The 16,937-nt window shown below is 39.7% G+C and overlaps 1 protein-coding gene across 9 annotated transcripts in view; it reads right to left on the reverse strand.

Annotated features, from left to right (window-relative positions):
• The window catches only part of DENND5A (DENN domain containing 5A), an 89,110-nt gene that overhangs the window by 47,294 nt on the left and 24,879 nt on the right, over positions 1–16,937 (reverse strand). For all 9 annotated transcript variants that reach the window (XR_006414298.1, XM_044425951.1, XM_044425959.1 and 6 more), the window contains exons 2-7: positions 14,005–14,076; positions 13,336–13,445; positions 9,292–9,952; positions 4,205–4,392; positions 2,591–2,908; positions 1,145–1,360 (exon numbers count right to left, since the gene is read on the reverse strand). Coding sequence is in view for 8 of the 9 variants with exons in the window: in XM_044425951.1 (XP_044281886.1) it covers positions 1,145–1,360; positions 2,591–2,908; positions 4,205–4,392; positions 9,292–9,952; positions 13,336–13,445; positions 14,005–14,076 (1,565 nt within the window). In the remaining variant the exon portion in view is untranslated. The remainder of the gene's footprint in view (positions 1–1,144; positions 1,361–2,590; positions 2,909–4,204; positions 4,393–9,291; positions 9,953–13,335; positions 13,446–14,004; positions 14,077–16,937) is intronic.

The following is a 16,937-nucleotide window of genomic DNA, read 5'->3' on the forward strand; positions in this document are numbered from 1 at the left end:
ATACTGAAATAGAAATATACTAGCTATATGAATCTTTTCACAGACAAACCTTATATCAAAGGGAAATACCAGTGGCTTTGTAGCTATACAGACAATGGAATTACCATCTACCTTGAAAGAGTCACAGAACATTTCTATAATTCCTATATCCTATGGTCCCTGTATCCCTGGGATCATAGGATGTTGTGGATTCTCCACCCTGAAGCTATAGACACTCTTCTGATCCTGGGAGGGTAAATCTGAGATTGGGCTTGTTCTTCCCCTCCTCTTCCACCCTTTGCAGCTGCTAATTTTCTGGTGGGTAGGAAGGAGAGAAGAGATGTGTAGCTTCACTGGATCCTATGGCCTCTTACCCTTTTCCCACCCACCTCTGGTAAATGAGCAGGATGGGCTGAGAAACCAATCTAACTGAATTTTATTTTGATATTTGAGGAGGATTAGGAGGCAAAACCACTCCTGCAATTCATCCCACAATATCTGGCTTTTGCTTTCAGGATTCAGTGTGCTTCATTCAGCTATTTGTGTTAACAACTGCTACTAGTGCCAATAGCAGCTACTTTCCCATGCTCAGCTGTCAGGTTATGGATGGACTTTCATTAGGATCACATTTTGGGGGAGGGGAGTGTTAGCTCCTATCCCCATGCATCATGGTCCTGATCCTAATCAAAAGGTTAACTTAACAAAAAACCCACAACCAGATATGTGAAATACAGTCATGCATTTTACAAGTTTGCCTGTTATCAGACAAGATGATCAGATACAAAAACCTATGCAAATGAAAGGGTCCCTGTTACACAATAACAGAAAGAATAACCTGTGGCTTCTGAGAAATAATCTACATAGTTATTTTGAATTGTTTTAACATTCTCCAATTCACATTGTCCATTAAAGATTCTGAGGTGCTACTCATCATGTAGTACTGTCCCCATCATTTTGTTATTAATGAAGTTAATTCTAATGTTGGGTGGTCTAAAGGGCTACTTTACAAATGAATGTTCTTTTAGTGCTTCAGTTCAGATATCCAAGCATGTACCCATAATTTGAAGGATTCAGAATGCGGCATAAGCATCCATACACCCTCCTCTCTTTCCTTTCCTGTATGGGGATTCCCCTTAATTTCCATAGTCTGCATTTTCATACTCACTTTATCAAAGTTCTGCATCTGTTCCCTATTGGTAAACCATGATTCTTTGTCTTGGCTTGGTTGAATAACAAATACTTCATAATCTGCAAACATCTGAGTGAAACGATTAGCAAAAACTTCCCGTATTTTAATGTTGAGCTGGTAAACCTTGAATTCTTCTTCATCACATTGCACTTTGAGGTCCTTCTTACTACTAATCTCTTCTCGAACTTCAACCTGTAAGGAACAAGACACTCACATAATTTTGCAATTGACTCAATGAGGGGTTAAGAACTAGTCCCACATAAATAATTTTCATCCACTGTAATTATGAGAGTGTATGCAAAATGGTGCTGGGTTGTCCCTGCACCAGACAGAATATAAAGTAGGATCACCAACATCAGTGCAGGAAAATAAAAATATCTTGGATTCCTGATGCATTTTCAGTAAGTTTTTCAAGGAAAAATGTCTTTGTATATCAAGGTCATGGCCAAAATGCTTGTTCGTATATAAGGAACATATTCTTTAACAAAATAACTTGAACATAATTATTGAAAATAATTACTAATGTTACAAGCCAGTGAGATAGGAACGGCAAAAAAAAAAAAAACTGGGTGGGAGGAAATACCCATGACTCACTAATAAATGATTTCACATGATTTGAAGCATCACTATAATGTCTGAAACCACATTATATTCAATACCATATGTTTTGTTTTTGCTGAACAAAGTAAAACCTTATGTTTATCATGTTTTACTGATTTTTGCAACTCTGAAATGGAAGGAAGGAAGATGGAAAAACAGAAAAAAGTTAGTTCACTGGCATAACCAGCAGCCAGTTTCCAGAAATTAAAAAGACTGATTCTTCTTCAAAACCAGCTGCCAAATAGTGGGGGAAAATTACTTATTTGAAAAAGAATAAAGGAAAAGGCTATTCTTTCCTGCTGCTGGATTTGGGCAAAAAAAAAAAAAAAGTAGTGGCAGGGGCCAAATATATCAAATGGCTTCCATGAGCTCATATCTGATCAAAAGCTTACCCTTGCAATTCTCATACAGGTTGCTCTTACTCTTAAAAATATAGTAAGAATATAGGAAAGTAAATTATAGGAGAAAGTTAACATATCAGATGGGAGCAACCCCTTTCAATGTCACATTTGATGCAACAGTCACTGAAGTATTCAGTGCTACTAAAGCTCCTATGAATTCAGACAAAACTAATAGAGAGTTAAGACAAAGTATACCTGTGGAAGCCTGCAGGAAATATACTTGCCACATTCATTAAATAACCCCCATGTAATTTCTGGAGTAGACAAAATTTTCCTCAGATTTTACAAGTTTAGGGAACAATGTGCAAAAATAGTGCTAGAATTAAAAACCAATATCAAACAAAGCTAAGTTCCCAAAGTAATCCTATCTAACTCATGTACTGTTCTATTCTGAAGATCGCATAAGTATTATGTAACTTACCTTTTCTAGGCTCACGCCTGTTCTTTTAACAAGTGCTTGAAGTCTTGCTATGGTTTCATTTTCTTTCAGTAATTCATAAGAATTTAAAGTTGGTCCTCCTAAGTTCCCATTTCTCTTATCAGAGACTATGTCACATGTCCTGAGGCTTTTCATTTTGGAGGCACTTTCACTACAATGTAAGTTTCCCTCAGGAGGAATCCCAAAAGCCATAAGAACCTCAGAGATTTCCTGAATAAATTCAAGTTTATTTGGAAATTGAGGCAAATCTTCTGGCAGCTCAACATAGTGGTTGTCTATATCCACAAAACACAAATTTGCCTGAAAATTGAAGTCAAAAGAGATATAAAAGCAACCATAAGCAAAATAAAAGCTACTAGTCACATACTGTGTTGGTTCTCATGACCACTATGGCTTAAAAAACCCAGTATGTCTTGATGGAGAGTTAAACAACCCACAAGTAACCTGACAGTAGCCCATCCTAAAAATAACCATGTTTAATCTACTGATAAACCATGCTGATTGGGTTTGGATGGCATGACAAGATGACATGGCAGGATGGTAATTTACATCAAACCCAGGATGCACCTGTGGCTTAAAAGATGCTATCATTGATAGCTACCATGGTAATTATGTGGACCTAGTCAATGTGTGTGTAAAATGCCCTCTTCACCCAAAGCTTTGCTCATGAATCCTTCTGTGCTTGTCCTTGGGAAGAGAAGTGCTGTGGAACTGGGCCTTCATTCCTCCCCAAGATCCCAACTGGGCCACCTTACAACTGTGATGACAGACTATCAGGTCTACCTCCTCAGGGAGTTCCCCTTCCGATAGACTTCCTATCTCAAAATCTCCCCCCTAAGGATGTTGTTGCTTTTCCTTGTTCCCATGGGCAGGTTGACTGGGCCCCTTGGCTGCCCTTGAACTAATCTCTTCCATAGCAGCACAGGTGGGTACCCAGGGCCTTGGACTGCAGGTGGAGCTAAGTCTGTTTCAACAATCTTCTCATTATCAGAGCCTGAGCTCTCAGGCCTGCCAGAATGGTCAGCCTCTCATGCGTGCCCCTGAAGTTTGCCAGAACGCACATGCACATCTTGCAGCCAATACAAAACATAATTGAAAGGAATCATAGTTATATACAGCAGAAATACATTTGTTAATCCTCACTTCATATAAAATATTATTCATCTAGTGTATGTGCAAGGTATATATATTTACACACATGCACATACCCCTGCCTCCCATTCTGGATTAATTCTGTTCCACTTCTGAACAGAAGCAATATTACTCTGAGTTCCTGTAGCACAGAAGTTGTTTAATGGCTAAAGGGTCATAATGCCCCTAGCCTTTAAAACTGGACAATCAATTATGGACAGTATTTCTGGAAACAGTTTATCCCTATACAAAATTCATTTCAAACTTCATTCATTCATTCATTCACATATTTATAGGCTTCCTATAACTGACAAAAGGCCTTCCTAGGCAGCTTACAACACAAATTAAGAATTGTCCTAGAGACTCTGTTGTATAACAAGGGAAGCCTAAAACTAATTTAAGCTCTTCTCCTTTGGAACTTGTTTGGCAACAAGTGAAATCCAATTCTGGTAAAACTTTTCTCACCTCCTGGGGAAGCTCCAGCTTAGACCGGTCATCCAGTCCATTAGAGTGCAATCCCATCAAATAAGGGACAGGAGCATCTAGAAAATGTAGGAGAGAGGCTGGAAGGATGGGAACATACACATGCTGCCACTGGAATGGGAACATCAGTGCCGTGATTGTCTCTGCCACAGTCATCAGTCTCTGGTAATCTAAAAAGAAGGAAATCAGAAAAATAACTCATTTGGGTGCTACCATGGAAATGCAACCAGAATGAAGCTTCATTCATGGTGATCCAGACAATACACACAAGCGATTATACAATACAGCAATTCCAAAAGGATCAGCTGTTAAGAGTTTATCTGTTAAGAGATTTTTCTACAAAAATAAGCATGCAGAGAACAACTGGTTTTTAAATTTACCTTGTGTTGAATGAAGGCAATATGTGAAGCACATAGAAACCTCTCATCCTCTTGGACATCCTACTACATTGCAAGAGCTTAGACAGACAGGGAAAACACAGGAATCCAGCATATGTGATCACTGTATCTTCTTTGGATAAGGTTGTGTGCCTTTAGCAACATTTTTACTCATTATATCAGACAATTGCAGTAGCGAACAGCAGCAATTTGTTCAGATTAGAATTCTTCTATGACTGGGAGGTTGCATCAGTTGAATCTCATTCAGTGGATCTCTGAATCCAACCCAATTTATTATTTACAGATTATCCTCACTAAAGGATGTAACCATATCCCTATCTACCTGAGAGTAAGCCTAACTAAGCCTCACTGAATTTTATGGGATTTACTTTCAAGCAGGACTTTTTTGTCATAGAACGCACAGGAACGGCGTTCCGGCACCTTTTTTTGACGGAATTTTCCAAGTGATTGTGAATCGCCCTGTTGGGCATAGCAGATCTGCGGCAGAAATCATTAACATAGCGCCTGCGGGCTGTTTGTGTGTCAGCTGATTGTCCGCTGATTGTTGGCGCTGATTGTGAGGGCGCTGCTCGGCTTGGGATCGGTTGTGTGGTTGCGTGCTGACTCAGCTGGCGGCGACCATTGTGTCCCCAAGACGTGAGTTCCAGTACTTTTTTTTTTAACAAAACACTACTTTCAAGTAAACACATATATGATTACTCTTCAATTGCTCCCTCAACTACTTAGCACTGAGTCAAAACAAAAGCAAGAAAACCCCTTTTCTATTGTAATATGGGATAATAAATGTCACAAAAGAAAGGGCAAAATGAGAATAGTTCTCCCAGCTACACACCCAGCACCCAAAGAATTCCAGTCTCCTCTGAGTTTCCCAGAAGAACTGGTGGTCTTGGTGCAGCAATACAGGGGGAACAGACATGCTGGATCAGACCAAAGGCCTATTCAATATTCTGTTTCCACAGTGGCCAACCAGAAGCCTGTGGCATGCCCACAGGGGCTTCCAAGTGCAGCAGCTGAATCTGCAAGTGGCCAAAGAGCACAGTGGTGGCAAATAATCTAGTCCCACAGATTAGTAGTACTTTTATAAGTGTAGCTGGGGGGGTGAGGGGGGATCACTATGGTAAACTTATATGGCAAGTCCCACTTGCAAGAATGGATCAGATTTTAAGCAATTCTAGTAGATGATGCCAAGAAAGACAGAACACAAGTATTTGTGAGATTAATGTGTTTGGCAAAGCATGGCCGTAGCCCTGAACCACTGCCTACTAAACAGAGGCTGGATTCACTTGCCATGACAAGGAACCCTCACTTGTTTTCTTTTTTCCCATGAATTTGTTGTCCATGGATGTGCCTGAAAGACAATCAGGCTCATCCTGATAACTCTCCTCCCATCTGCAACTTCCTTTTTCCCTCTATCCCAGGAGGCACCACAAGGAGGAATGAGGCTATCAAGCAGTCTCTGCTGCAGAAAAGGGTTCATCTGCTCAGCAGATTCTTACTCCTGCAGCTGGATTGCTTGCACATATCAGGAGCTTCCCCCTGGAAGCAATTGGGGCAGCACCAGGAGAATCTGCAGAATCACAACTTCTGCTCATGTGGGAGTGGCAGCAGTAGAATTTACTGAACAGTGCTGTTTTTCTCCCAGCAGCAACCAGCTGACCTCTTGCTCCGGCCCCAAAGAAGATCATTAGAGCAAGAGGTGGGAAGAGTGGGGAACCTCTGGCAGTTGTGCAAAATGGCAATTGTCAGTGGTGCTCTTTGTTTAGTTGCTCTTGCCAAGTAGCTCTATAGTTCTGGTCTTAGTACCAAACAAATTGATTTTCCAGTTCAGATGACACAAGAAGCAATTGTGATATTAAGAAACTACAGCGCAGACCATTGTTCGTTTGTGGTTTCTCCAAATCAAATGTACTATGCTGAAATACAACAATGGAATTCAGACAACATAACAGACCAACATTTGTAAGAAAATACCCTTGCTGTGTTGTGTGAACTCACCTTAGTATCCTTCTGCACAGAACAAAGCTGTACAGAATGAACTGTGTGTAACCGTACCCCAAGATTTTCAGGCAGGTAAGGTCAGATAAAAGTTTGAAGCATGAAATAAACTTGCTGTTTTGCTTTAAGGCTGTTCCATTTTCCATACAACTTTTTATATTGCTTCAGGTTAATAACCTTTTGTCTAGAATCCAAGAAGGAACCTACTGTTGCTTTAGTTAATATACATAGGGAAGTAGAGAGTTCCCTACTTTACCAGTTGTGTCACACTGTTTTCTTCTCCACTAGCTTGTTCTGCCTTATGAATTTAAAATCCAGAGATACATTTTTGCCAATTTGATTTTAATGACTGTATTCACACAGCTGCCTTGGAAGAGCATAAGACTACTCCCAACTCTTAATTTCTCATGCAGGCACCATGTCTATATTAAAATTGTTATTGTTTGTTCAAACAACAGCAGCCTTTTCCAAGCTATTAGCAGTTGTACACCTCTCAAAGGCCATGTATATAGTCCCCAGTACAGAAGCACTGTAAGAGCACAGCAAAAGTCCAGTGCCTTTGCAAGACACTTGCATGGAGGTCATCAACTTAATGTAAAAGTGTGATCCAGTATTCAAAGATGTATGAATTGGTTTAGCAAACTTTCATCATGATTCTTACATCTTTAAAATAAATCAAAGGCATATTTCCATTTTGTCACTTTTTAAAAATTTTACAGAAAAAGGTGATTCCAACACAATGGATGTGAAGAAATGACAAAGCCACACATACCAATCTATTCCTTTTTTTTTGTCAAGCACTTGTAACTTATAGCTTTCTGAAGGCAGCTATACCTTGCTTATTGCTTTGGGAGCAGCTGCTTTTGCGCAAAAGAGGAATAGCTACTCCCAACAACTCTTTAAAAAAAGTTCTGAAGGTGCCAGCTAAGACAAGAATAATTAGTTCCTCCAAAATCAGTGAGGGTTCCTCAGCATCAGCATGAAGTAAAACGAGCAATACATAAACCAATACCTGTGAGTCTTTATGATTCTCTCAGAATACATTGGATACATATAAGGCACTTTCCTCCTTTCCACAAAATTCTAAAACAAGCAGAGGGTGACTCAAATAGGTGATTAGATGTGACCAACTTCACACATGTCAACACATTGTGGGTGACAACCCATGGGGGGGGCTGTCATGCCATGTAAGCCAGGCCTAATTCCCACAAGGTGGCTTTTGTGGGGCAAGAAGCCATCCTGAAAATCCATTAATTTTTTCTTGGGGTTGCTGTACCTATAATTGATTGTCATGTCATTTAAAATCAGGCAGCCAAACTTATCATTAATACCACAAACCAGCAAGTGATAGCAGCAAAAACTCCCTGCTGCTCTTGCCAAATTCTCCCAGGCCAATGCCAACTATCTCACAAATGCCCAACTAGAACTTTGAGGTGACCAACACTTGTTTCATGCCTCCCATTACACTGCAAGCCACTTTGGATTCACCACAACTTTTTTTACCCTCTTTATCTTTTTCTTCTTTTTTCAGTGATTGTGAAAACAAATTTTCAATTTGACAGCCAGTGACAGTACCTTAAATGACCCCTCATGAGTATTGACCCAGAGAGGCTGCCAGGAGCTTTAATCTTCACTTTGGTTTGTCCTTACCTACCTGCATATGTCCCTGTAAAGAAACCATAGGGAAGTCTTTAAAAAGAAAAAAAGGGGGGACCTTTTAAAGGAGTTAGAACATTGACAGCAAGTTTTGACTGACAGCTCCCATAAAAATGAGACGTTTATACTCCTCCATTGTCCCAAGAACCTAGAATCTCAGGAAAGAGTGGAAAAGAACATTGTCAGAACAGCCAGGCTGGGAAAAAATTCCACACCCTTTTCTCAAACAAATATGTGTTTTGGGTTTCTCTTGATAGCTTGTGCGTTGAGAGCTATCAGGACAAATTAAAATGAAAAATAAAGCTCTTGGCAGTCTCTCTAGGCCAATTTCCATGAGGGGTGCCTGCTGCATTCAGAAAGCAGATATCCCCCTGGACATTGCCCAGGTGAGATATGTCAATTTGGACCTGTGAAAGGGCACAAGTGCCAATTTGTGCAAGCCCAACTAAAACAATTAACAAAAACTGCATACATTTGAGGTCCATTTTTAAAATTGTTTTTTTAAAGGGAGGCAACAAACTAATGACAGTCCCTTCAATGTACTACTTGGGCACTTTGAAAAGGCTAATGCTAGCTTTTCTGTGATCACTCAAAAAAGAACAACGTTAAAGGGGCACAGAAGCTACAACTGCAAAAGTTGTTCACATCCAAACTGGATAGCTTCAGGAGGACTGAGGAGGAAGGATGCAGTGAACAACCCTTGGAGAGCACAATCATCTGCTGGGTGCCTCATGGGTTTGTCACAAAACAACCATCATACCCTGGCTTATTGCCAGAGTGGGTTATCATGATGTGTGTACATGCCTATTATATGTAACATTCAAAACAGCTCTATCAGATTAGATTTCTGTTGTTCATTTGATAACAGAAGAGAAAAATAGTTACCTTTTTCAGTCTGGGCCACCAGGACCCAAAAGAACAACAATCAATCATGCGTAAACATGGTGTTAAATATACCTAGTTAGCTTTCTAGCCTTCATTTTCCTCATTAGTTAAAACAGCTCTAAAAACTATACTCACGCTGTGAATAAAGTAGTATCTGAAATTCCAAAAGAGCACAGGTGAAGAGTTGAACCATATTCTCTACTCCAAGTAACACAAAAACTTCCTTAACTGGAAAGTCAAATAATGGCAATTCATTGGTGCTTGGTCTCTGGCAGATAATTGGTCCATAGACTCCTGAAAACTTTAGGGATCTCCCTGCTGGAGGAAGAGGAACTTCATAGAGTATGTTGTAGATAAAGCTTTCCAAAGGTAATGGTGGTGGCTGAGGTGAAGTTACAGCTTGGTGAAGTTGCTCAAGCACTCTCCTACATGCTTTCATGAAAGACATAGGAGTTATCAGACAAATGCACTTAGAGACATAGAGAGTGTCTCTACTAATATCATATGAGTTAAATCGCTGTAGCTTTGATACAGAGGTGCTATTACAGTCTTCTATGGTGCTACAGTTATCCTTATCATTTGTAGGTGGAGTACGAAGAATATCATATTCTGCATTGTGCATATGATACAATGTCTGCATTGCGCTACAGATTTGTTTGCTGGTAACTTCCTCATAAAATGTCAGAGAAAACCCAAATGTTCGTGAGCCATCTTCACGGGTAATTATAAATGAATGGAACTGAGGTTCTCGGGCATCAGCTTGTGTCTTGAACGATAGACCCTTAGGCATACATAACTGGGGAAGAAAAGAGATTGAAAGTTATATATTGCTTATGTAACGGTGAGGCAAACTGCCCTCACCAAACGCTGCTGAAAGTCCCCACCTTCCAACAGCTCCCAGGGTTAAAAAGAGTTAATCCCGGCCCCTGATGAAGAAGCAGCACTGGACCAGCACACGTAGACCCAAGACTTGGGGGAAAAGAGTCTGTATTAGACTATAACAAACACATACACACATGGAAGAAAGTTCAAATAACTTCAGCTACTCAAGGGTAAAGGAAGGGGGAAGAGGGAGAAAAGGATGAGGTAGACAGTTCAACACAATTTCCAGAGGTTTACCCCACTCAGGGTCATTTGACTGTCCCAGACTCTAAAACAACAAAAACTGACTGAGCTAAAAACCTAAAACTGTCTCACTGCGCCAAACTGATCTCCTCAGAATAACCGTCCCAACCTCCTGGGCCTCAGCATCTGGCAGCTGGCAAACCTCCGTCTCTCTCCGAGGTGAAGTACAACAACCTGGCCATCAGCATTCTTTTTATTCCCTCCCCAAGCCAGCATAACCCTTTGCTCCTCTGGGGGTCATGGTAAAATCCAAGTCTTTTGCCCTTCCCAGGGTGCCAGATCTGCAGAACCATTTGTTTTAGTGCCCTTAGCTCTCTTCCTACATCCTGGCATTCGTCCCAGGGAAGATGATATCTGACTTTGTAAATTTTCCTGCCTTCAACCCTTCTCCACCCACTGCATGACCTCCATGCCAAGGCATCCCTGTAGCTCCTCTGCTCTTCCAGCCAGGCCGGCTGACTCGTCTTTCAACCCCTGCCATTCCTCAAGCCTCAAAAGGCCCCTTCCGTTACAGCTTACTTTAATAATTTTGGTCTATATTTTTCAGTAAGACTATTTAATGATATTTAAGCGCTATTTAATGATATGAATTTGACTTCAAGTCTTTAATAACTATAATATTTACTAATAGCACAATACTGAGACTTTTTGTAGCCATTTTTGCTTTTGAGGAACAGTTTGTGAATGCTTTGCAGAATGAACCTAGAGCCGCTCTCAGATTTAGGACAAAATTCATACAACTTTTCATATTGTACAAAATTAAGCAAGCATGCACGCAATTATATAGTTTTGCTATTTTCCCACAGGTAAGATAATACTGTAAAATATTATAGAGATGAGCAGTAAGATAAAGTATCATTTTATAACAAGTTTCTCTTATGTTCGAGCTAATTATAAACTGGGACATTATGGATTGATCCAATTGTGCCCTTTTCCTTGTGATAGGGTTTTTGACCAGAAAAGGGGGGCACTTTGTACCAATTCCCCATTCTCACTACAGCTATTGTTTATACACTGTCCTGGATGAAGGGTCCCCCAGCATTTCTAGAGTATATGGGAAAGGGCATAATTGGATTTTAAGTAATAGCTGCAACTTTATACTCTCTTACCTGGGAGTAAGCCCCATTCAACTGAACGGACCTAAGCAGTCATGTATAGAATTGTTCATATGCTACATTTTTAAAAATCCAGACAATATATCATTGAGGAAACCCTATTTTCAGAGTTGATAGTAAACTTGTAAACCATTATCAGAAAGCTTTCTCCTATTCAAATTGAGGAAACCACACCTGAAAATACTGATAGAAGGGGAGAAGTTCTTATTTTGTCTTAGCACTTCTTCTGCAAAGGAAATACAGTGGGTACCTCGGCTCATGAACGCCTCAGTTCACAATCAAATCAGGTTGTGAACAGAAATTTCCGAAAAAAATTGCCTCAGGTTGCGAACTCCACATTGGGTGATGATCGTGATCATCCCCGTCTTCCCTGCACAGGCTCGATTGCAGTCATGCTGGGGTGGGGGGGGAGATAGCCACGATCGTGCTCGGGGGTTGGGGAGATGGCCGCGATCGCAGTCATGCTCGTGTAGGGAAGATGGACGCAATCGTGGTCATGCTTGGTGGGGAGGAGATGGCCTTGATCACGGTCATGCGGGGGGGGGGGGGAGAGATGGCTGCGATCATGCTCAGGGGGGAATGGCCACGATCTTTGTTGTTCTTTTGTTACTTTGTTGTTCTTTGTCACTTTATTTCAAATTTTTGTGATTAAAAATGGTTACAGAATGGATTAACCTTATTTATATTGAACCTTATGGGGAAATTTGACTTGGGTCACAACCAATTTGGATTGTGACCAGAGTCATGGAATGGATTAAGTTCGTAAGCCAAGGTACCACTGTAATGTTATCACTGGATATAGACTCTACAGCAGCATAATTGGTACTTCTCCCACAAATTAAAGCTATAAAAGTGTTAACTTGAGACATGCATTAAAACTAAATTCTGGTACAGTCATGTAGAAAAAGGGACAGAGCCTTTACTTAAAAGAGACATGCAAATGAAGAGTACAGAACTCTGCCCATCACCTCCAATGGCTAACCTGCAGTTGTGTCTTTAAGTGGTTTTTTCCCCCCACAAACGATCACACTTCTAGTATCAGAGTTGAGATGAAGAGAAAAGAAATCAGGAAGGAACAGATTGTAGGAAAATGAAGTTTGGGCTCATGAAGTGAGTTCTGTACTCCTCATTCACATGCTTCTTTTGCTTTTCAAAATGTGTCTTGTTACCCCTTCTTGTATTACTGGGGTTAATCCCTATTTAAACAAATGAAACTGCTGCCATGATATTGTCTTTGGACCTAGGTTAGGTTAGTGAAGCTTTAAGCTCAAATAACTCACATGTGGGTGGGTAGTACACTGAAGTTTGTTGTATAACAGCAATTAGGTTGTCTTGTGTCTTATCGCAAATAGATGTGGGTGGGAGAAAGGGCTAAAAGATACACAGGCACACACTAAGATTAAAATACCAGGAAATATTATGACATGTGATTTATCTGAAAAGCTTCCTGTCCCTACAGAAGCTTTCTTTTGCTCTCCATGTAGATCTCTCTCTCTTCTCTGTCAATCATGTCAAGGCTGAGTTGCAGTTCGAAAAAAAGTTGTTCTGATAAGACTTCGGTGTACCTGTTTGATTCCTGATAGAAAACATATTTCTGAGTAACTAGTTTACATGAATGTGCTTCTTGGAGTAGCATATAAGCAAGGATTTCATGGCTTGGAAGATAAGGCTATCAGTATCTACTATTTATGCTGGCTGTATATTACCTCCACTACCAGGGGCAGTATGTCTCTCAGTATCAGTTATATGGGAAAAGAGATGGGAGGGTACTGTTGCACACATGTTCAGCTTGTGGCTTTCTGTAGACTGCTGTGGAATGAAGAAGCTGGACTAGGCATTTGGTCTACTCCAGTATGGTGTTTGTTATGTTCTTAGTCTGCACTAGACTGTAGTAATACAAGAGCAGCAATGAAAATTAAGAATGCAGCAAGTTACCAACCATTCCCACTGCATCCTGATCAAAAGGGTTCCATTCCACATTTTCAGGATAACGAGCAAGAACTTTGGACTTGAATGTGCGTCTTAGTGGAGTTTGTTCAAAATTTTCACCTAAAAATGAAAAAGGAATGAAGTCAATCATAGTGTTTTAACTCAAACTTTTTTATGTAGATATCAAAAAGCACATTATAAAGATGTAATAGGATTCAGCTCAATTATTTCCTTTAAAGAAACAGAAAATTCAAAGTGCTGATTAGCAAGAGAAAATAGACAGAAAAGGGTTATAGTACTGATAGCACTTTACATATGATTATCTATCTGTGCATTTCCTTTAACAGGTACACCCAAGCAATTTAGTTGTCTTTGTTTTTGAAATTTATGGTGGTATGTGCTTGCTTATTTGTTCATCTAAAAACCTCCACCTTTTTAAGGTAATCTAGGAAATGCACATATAGGTAAACAATCAAAAGATAAACAAAAAGTCTAAATGAACACAACACCAATGTTAATAGTTTTATTTGTATTTAAAACTGGACTCCATCATCTGTTAAAGAGGTCAGCTGTGAAGGGAAATCTAGAAGGCACAAAGTGGTCAAGGGACAGAAACACTAGAAAAGAAATATCAATATGAATCAAAGTTTTAATTATTTTTCTCCTGTTTTTGTTTTACCTTCTGCTGAACTTGAAATGAAACGGCCACCACAATCTTGGGCTTTAGAGGCCTGTATATACTGGCATAATGCTATATAACAAATAAAAAGAACACTGCATTATAATTTAATATCATAAATGCTTATGTTTTTAAACTATTCCTTCAAGAAAACAAAAATGAAACTCAGTAGGTCTGATTCAGTCAAATTTCCTAGCTACATACTGTAGTACATTTTAAAAAAAAATCAGACTGTAAAATGATTATATTAGTGATTAGTGGAATTCACAAAAGACTAAGACACACTGGCAATCACATATGAACAAATGAAATTCTTGCATTCATCATGTCAATCTGGGTCACATAAATAATCACTTGAATAGCTGAATATTAAATGTTAATATTTATTAACATTTAATATTATATTAATATTATAATATTAACATTTAATATTAAGTTAATAATAAGACATTTAAGCAGAGAATGAGAACTACTGAATTTAACCACCAAAACAAAGATTTATCTTTACTCTCACAATGGCAATTAATTAGTTAACTTATTAGAGACATACTGTTTTAGAAGGGATAATTTTGTTCTTTGAATGTTAATGGAAAGCAAAGTCACACGCAATAACTCTTGTGGGACCCTGTCTTGAAAGAGTTTTTCCCACTCCATAAATAAGGTACTGTTCTCAAATTGCAAGAAACTGGCTAATCCACATGGTTATAATCATACAAGGTTGGCAGCTAAGTCTGACCAGTTGGATAGTTTTTAGAATCTAGTGTGTGCATGTGCGTGCATGCATTTGTACATGTATACCAATATTATTGTAGATGCACTGGCAAGTCTGAGCTACTATACAGAGAAATTGCTGTGCTGGCATTTTTTCCAAATTTAAATACTATTCTATGGATTGGATACATGTTATTGAATAGTGCAGTATCTGCTATGCTTATAATAAAGTCAAGTGCCACACATCAATGCACAGAGTTAAAATTGCAGGAGAAGTGGGAGGTCATGCCATTTCAGGTTTCTTTTTAGCAATGAAGTCTGGTACTTGTGTGTATAGTTTTTCAGCTGTGCGGGAATGTGAGTTAAAAAATATATTATGTGGTTATTCATGTCTGCACATCTTTATAGCACAAAAAAGCAACAATTTCCTGCCTACAAATCCCTCTGCTTCCCATCTAATCAGAATGCATGTCCTTCTATCAATCTTGAAACTTTTTTGTTTTTACAAATCAATTTTTTTCAGGTCCTGATTCAAGTGAGGAAAAAACTGCTCTTTTAACTTTTCCTTTCTATTTCCCCTGCTTCTTCCTTGTTTTTTTCATTTTAAGCCTCCACAGCTTTCCAAGGAGATGCAGCAACCCCAGCCCAGCTCACAGGCAGGTTGTCCATCCATCTAACAATAACTGGAGGGAGTCCCAGAATTAAAACCTGAGGGAATAAAGAACAGGGAAAGGAAAGAAAGACATGGGATTGGGAAGAGGATGTTGCAAAGCAGATTCTACATCCTGAAAGCCATTTTCACTATTAGCAGTTATACTATTTTAAATTGACAAACTGAGTGGATTCAAATGACATTGATTGTTATCATTGTTTGTCATGTTGTCCAATGCCAGTCATAGTTACTGACCATTGTGACTTATTGTTATAAACTACCGAAAGACATAATGGTATGTTCTACAATTTGTCCCTACCATACAACCAAAGAGATATTGAGTAGCTGCGGGAGGGGAGAAAAAGTTAGCGTTTCTTGCAGGAGTGACAGAGAGGGGAGCATTCAGTGAACCAATCTTAAACAGGCTGCCTGCATAAAGGAGTAATAGCCCCTGAGATGCATGTGTGGAGGGACTTGGGGGATCAAAATGGACTTGGGGGATCAAAATGGTGATAGCACCCGGACCGACCAACCAACCAACCAACCAACCATTGCTTGTTTGTGATGTGTGAAGAAGTTCACCTGGTAATGCATGAAAACTTCCATTACTAAAAAGAGTGGTTTGGGGAAAATGAAGAAATTGCATCAGAAGAACAAGTTGGAAAGTGCATCATGTGTTGTGCGAGTAAGCGAGATACTGGGATAAAATGCTACTGTACATTGGCCCCCAGAAATCATGCTAATACCTTGCCCAAATCCTAGAAACAGTGGGTGCTCCAAATATGTAACTTGTTTAGGTGTTACCTAGTATGATGGCAAAAGAAGGAGGGGACGGCAGAGGATGAGATGGTTAGATGGAGTCACTGAAGCAGTTGGCGGGAGTTTAAGTGGCCTCCGGGGGATGGTGGAGGACAGGAAGGCCTGGAGGAATGTTGTCCATGGGGTCATGATGGGTTAGACACGACTTTGCAACTAACAACAACATGTATGTTGTATTCAGCTGACAAACTACCAATTAATAAGTAGGATTCAAGGTAAGTCTCCTTTTAAATCTTGCTTTTCAGTATAAAATTTTAAAGTTAAAATACAAATAAGTTGCCTGCCAAGCTGTTTTCAAGCTTCAGAAAACTCTTTACCAAGAGCCCTGTACTCAGAAATGCCCACCTTGTCCTTCTTACTGCTATTGTCACTGCTATTCTTTTGCATTTCTCTGGCCCAGTGCAGATTATTGTTTTTCCTCACTCTTATCACTGCTTGCTTGCCTGCCTGCCTGCCTGTTTTGCAAGGGCTAGTGAACAAGCAATAGTAGATGGTGGCCTCCATACTGGGGAAGTAGGCCTTAGCATTTGACAATCAACACTATGCCCTGATGCTGGCCTTGATTACCAGCATTCCAAAGGATTGACTCTTCTGACATTCAAATAAAATGTCCAAGCTGTTGCCCAACTGTGCCACACTACAAGTTTATCCAGCCTACACTCGTCCACACTATATACCCTAGCTTACCCTCCTGATGTCAAAGAGATAACCATCTCTCTTTCCTCTCGGTGTTTGGTTCTGGGCAAATGGA

The sequence above is a fragment of the Varanus komodoensis genome, unplaced genomic scaffold (assembly GCF_004798865.1).
Source record: "Varanus komodoensis strain SLA01 unplaced genomic scaffold, ASM479886v1 scaffold16, whole genome shotgun sequence".
NCBI classification, from domain to species: domain Eukaryota; kingdom Metazoa; phylum Chordata; class Lepidosauria; order Squamata; family Varanidae; genus Varanus; species Varanus komodoensis.